General features: G+C 41.3%; 1 protein-coding gene across 1 annotated transcript in view; it reads left to right on the forward strand.

Annotated features, from left to right (window-relative positions):
• Window positions 1–909: 909 nt before the first annotated feature.
• The window catches only part of LOC104529594 (acetyl-CoA acetyltransferase, cytosolic), a gene marked incomplete at its 5' end in the record, with an annotated part of 4,482 nt that continues 627 nt past the window's right edge, over window positions 910–4,764 (forward strand). The window contains 3 exons of the mRNA XM_010173935.1: window positions 910–1,032; window positions 2,274–2,428; window positions 4,449–4,559. Coding sequence (XP_010172237.1) covers window positions 910–1,032; window positions 2,274–2,428; window positions 4,449–4,559 — 389 coding nt within the window. The remainder of the gene's footprint in view (window positions 1,033–2,273; window positions 2,429–4,448; window positions 4,560–4,764) is intronic.

The raw sequence follows: 4,764 nt of genomic DNA on the forward strand, positions 1-4,764 counted from the left end.
TGGGGTTGTTCCTGCCCAGATGCAAATGTGGAATATCTAAATGTAACTCTCTGTGAATACTTCTACTGTCTGGTTTATTTGGGACATACTTACTACCCAGGCAAACCACTGACTTAACATAGGCTCAGATATGGTACCAAAATCAGTATTTTTTGTTTTGTTAGATGACTCCTGCCCAAACTAAAAACAGTCATGTTGATCTGGCACGCCTTGCCCACCTAGTAAAATACACAGTGACAGTAACTAGGGCTACTAGTTAATTAACTAGGTCAGGTTACATATATTAAGTATGCTTTTCTTTAGGTCTATTAGGGATATAAACAGACGTATTATGGTGCTTGAGCCAAAGGTCTGTTTCTAGAGCAGGGGAATTCCCACAGCTCCTTCTGAGGTGGATGCAAAAACTGAATTTTCCAAACAGAAATCAAGAATCGGTTGTTCAACATTTGCATTGAATAGACCTTGTGGGAAAAGTTCTGGTATTGGGCTGGTTACAAACTAATGAAGGGCTTTCCAGATACCAGTTTAGATAATAATATTTAATGACACTTCACTACTCTTTGCAACGCGGTTCCTACAAGTATCATTTGGAAGATAGCTTTCTACTTGGAAGAGAAGATATTGGCTTAGGAACAGCAAGAACAAGATCTGCTTTTGTACAGCTAGACAGTATTTTAGTTGTCAGAGGTTGTCTCGGAAAACCTAGCTGTCTGTCCAGCTAGAAGCAGCTGGAGGATGAGAGTAGTTGACTGAGTTGGAAGCCATCTCCAACATCATAATGGCTTGTTGGTTAAAAGGAATATGGCACATATTGCTCATCAGCCTGTTATTTGTGCCAGCTTTCTGTTCAAGACGTGTATGTGTGTGAGTGATGAGACCCTTCTGTGAGTAAAACACTCTGTTTTGCAGGTTCTATAGAAGTTAAAACAGATGAACACCCTCGACATGGGAGCAGCTTGGAAACAATGTCAAAGTTAAAGCCCTGTTTCCTGACAGACGGAACTGGGACAGTAACAGCAGCTAATGCTTCAGGTTGGTCCATCTGGCTAAAACCAAAATGGAAAAGAGTAGCTGCTTGTGGCTCAAGGTGGGGTCTCTGTGAGGGGCTGGCTGCCATGTGCTTACTGCTCAGTATATTTTGCAGAAAATGGCAATGTGTTTGACAACATGGGTAGAACTCGAATATAACTGCGGTGGAGGATTTCTTTACAGATGAGTTGTCTTTTGTTTGCTTGCCTTCTGTGAAGCAATACAAGTGTTTGGACAATAACAGCCACATTTGATAGACTGTAACAACTCGATGATCATAAAAGTTTTTTCCAACCAAAACAATTCTATCATTCAACTCTTCCACCTGCTGCTTTCCAAACAGAAATCACACATGTGTCACATTTACAGCAGTATGGCTATGTTACTCATTACCCGTTTTAAGTGTTTGTGTCAGAGGTTAGGCTTGGCTCATCTGAAAAAAACACTGACCTAAACCAGTGAAAGGTTTGTGATTTTTGGTTTTGTCTATGTGATAGTTTCACTGGGCTAGCCCTTGGCTGGCAGCCAACACAGCTGTTCACCCACTTTCCCCCCCACCCCCAGGGGATAGGGGAGAGGATTGGGGGGGGGGGGCAAGGATAAGGAGGCTTGTAGGTTGAGATAAGAACAGTTTAATAATAGAGAGAAAACTTAAAATAATACTAATATTAAAATAGCAGTGGTAATGATAACTATAACAAAATATGCAAATAAGTGACACCCAGTGCTATAGCTCACCCCCCTCCTGACTGAGCCCAGCCTGTTCCCAGATAACGATCCCGGAGGAGCGACAATCCCGAACCGAAACCACAATCCCGGAAGGGTGAGAGCCCGAGTGAAAAGCCAGAGGAGCTTCTTCTCTCTCTAGAAGAGACCCTCACTAATATACTGGACATGACATGATATGATATCCCATTGGCATATCTAACTGTCAATTAAGTTTATTAATTTAAATATTCTTCACCACCCCTTAGACCTTGCACTTGTAGACTAACAGAACACAAAGTCCTTCACTTCCAGTGCCAAAAATGAACACACTGGCATGTCATCAGTGTCTCTTTCATAACAAGTCCCAGGCTGAAAGCAAAACGCAGCACTATTCTAGCTACTGAAAAAGAAACCCAGCTCTGTTCCAGCTCAAAACCAGGACAGTCCAGATGGTGAACTTATGCAAGCAGGAAAGGGTGGTACAGTAAAAGCCATAAAACTCACCCAATACATACAAGTTGTTTGTCATTCCACAGGTCTGAATGATGGAGCTGCAGCTGTAATTCTAATGAAGAAATCGGAAGCTGCTAGGAGAGGTCTGATGCCTTTGGCTCGGATTGTATCTTGGGCTCAGACAGGTATCGATCCATCTATAATGGGAGTAGGGCCCATTTCAGCGATAAAGAAAGCTGTAAGTAATATCTGTCTATCTATGTATCTATTAAAAATTCTCACTTGTCATTGCTTTTCATTTTCTGACCATGTCGTGATTTTTCTATATTCTAAGGAAAATTTAGTAGAAAAAATAAACTAAGTGACAACAAGACTTAAAATAGCAGAGAGTATATAAGATTAAGATTGCTAGTGCTGCCAGGCTAGTGCCTCTTTACTGGGAGAGAAAAAAATAAAAGTATGAATGGAGTTCAGAGTATAACCTGGCTGAGTTTGTGAAAGCCACCTAGATAACGCAGGAAGCTAAAGATCAAATTTCATGGATACACGTGTATACTAACCTAATTTGGGGATGATTTGATCCTGTCATGATATGGATGCTGTGTCTGGCCAGGTTAATTTTCAGATTGCTGCCCGACTGCACGTGCAATAGTGCTACAGTCAGAGAAGGGCCAATGAGCGCTTCTGCGTTAGCAAATGTGATGGTGCCCTTTGTGCTTTGGGTTGCCCTGCAAAGGGGTTGGAGAATACAAATTGGGATTCCTTTCAAATGAAACTGAACAAGACGGTGCACTCCAGAACCACCAGCATCTAATGTGCTCAAACCATTACTGCACCCACTGATGCGCTCTGTGTTCAGTCCACAGGACAAGGTTCTCTCATCTCACCTTATTAAAGGTGCCCTGAGTGAGCAGCCCGGATGGTACCACGCTGTTTGCTAATACAGATGTAGCCCATAGCAACCCCAGCTGGTTATTTGTTAAAACTGCTATGAAACTGAGCATGAACAGAGCCCTTGTACAGCTCATAAGGACAGATTTGCTTTAGTATTCCCTCTTAGTTTTATGCACACTCTGTAAAGGCCTTACTTTGTTAATCTCTGAGAGGTTCTGGCAGTGCGGAAGCCTCAGTTGAACTCACTCAAAGCTCTCTGGCTTTTAACGGGAAAATAGGAACTGTAATGCTGAAGCTTTTTCTTATCAGATCACAAACTGTTCTTTTAAACCAAATGCTGTAGACACAACACGCGTTTTTAGTTTAAATTGTAGAGCAGATAAGCTGCATTTAACAGTACCTGTGATTTTATAGGTACTCTAAAAAAGAGTACACCGCTTCTTAACGCAAACTTCGTAGCGTGTTACCAAAAACTTCACTCTCTATATATTACCAGTTTATCTCCAGAACTTCATAGTAGCACTTTATAGTGAGAGAATGACTAGGCCATGCATTTTAGTGTTGCAAGAACAGGTATCTTAAACATAAGACTTTTCCCAGAAGGTGAATGGCTTCCATACTTCTCTATAATAACTAGTAGAAAGAGGCTCTCCTTCTTGACTAGAGTCTTGGAGATACACCAGCCTGGGTAGCTGGTTGTGAAACATCATTGCTGCAGATAAAGCATTGCTGTTAGAAACAAGGAGTGGAAGTAAAACCATCAGTATGTAAAACATGCCTAAGCCTGTACTGAAGTAGGCAATTGCTCAAGTGTCTCAAGTGAAAACATGAACCAAACCATCTTCCCAATTAGCCCACCTGTGAAAAGCTTCAAGTGGCAACTTTCAACTTAAAGGCAGGAGAAACTGGGCAAATTACACTTGGCAGCCATTGCTAATGGTCGCTTCTTTATTTCCTGTGTGAAAATCTGTACTGGGCAGAGAATCTCTAATGGAATCAGTCTTATGTCCTGAAAAACTTGCTTTTAATCTCTGAAAACATACTTTTGAAAAACAGTGCTTGTTTTGTTAATAGCACCACATACAGTTTGATTCCCACAATTGCACCACCACTACGTGTGTAAAATTAGTCAGGATTTTTTAAGAGCAGCCAGCATGTTACAACACATTGTACCAACTTTTGCTGACACTGAAATTCTGTCTGTTGTCTTCAAGAATTCTGTCATCAAGCCTAGCTATAAAAATTTGTTTCCTTCAACCTTTCAGAAGTGGTGGCTTCAAACCAATTTTAAGTCTTATGAAAAAACTGAGGTGCTGAGGAAAGCCTAAAAGATAATAAAGCCTCTATCTATTTTGTTCTCTCAGACTGACAAAGCCAGCTGGACTCTGGAACAAGTTGACCTGTTTGAAATTAATGAAGCCTTTGCATCGCTATCTGTTGCAATAGCAAAAGAACTGAAAGTAAATCCAGAAAAGGTAACAAAATTTGAGGCCGTAATTAGTTTGTCTCCTGTAATTCAAAGTTGTTCCACTCTATGCATCTGGTTTGTATTCCAAAGAGGCAAGAACTGTCCTTGTGCAATCACTTTGCCATGAACAAAAAGGACAGGCACCCCAGCAGTCATTTCTTTACCTACTCTGCTGTCGGCTTGCTTTGCTAGCAGGCAGTTTCCCTGCTGAA

The sequence above is a fragment of the Antrostomus carolinensis genome, unplaced genomic scaffold (genome assembly GCF_000700745.2).
Source record: "Antrostomus carolinensis isolate BGI_N321 unplaced genomic scaffold, ASM70074v2 scaffold9748, whole genome shotgun sequence".
Classification (NCBI taxonomy): domain Eukaryota; kingdom Metazoa; phylum Chordata; class Aves; order Caprimulgiformes; family Caprimulgidae; genus Antrostomus; species Antrostomus carolinensis.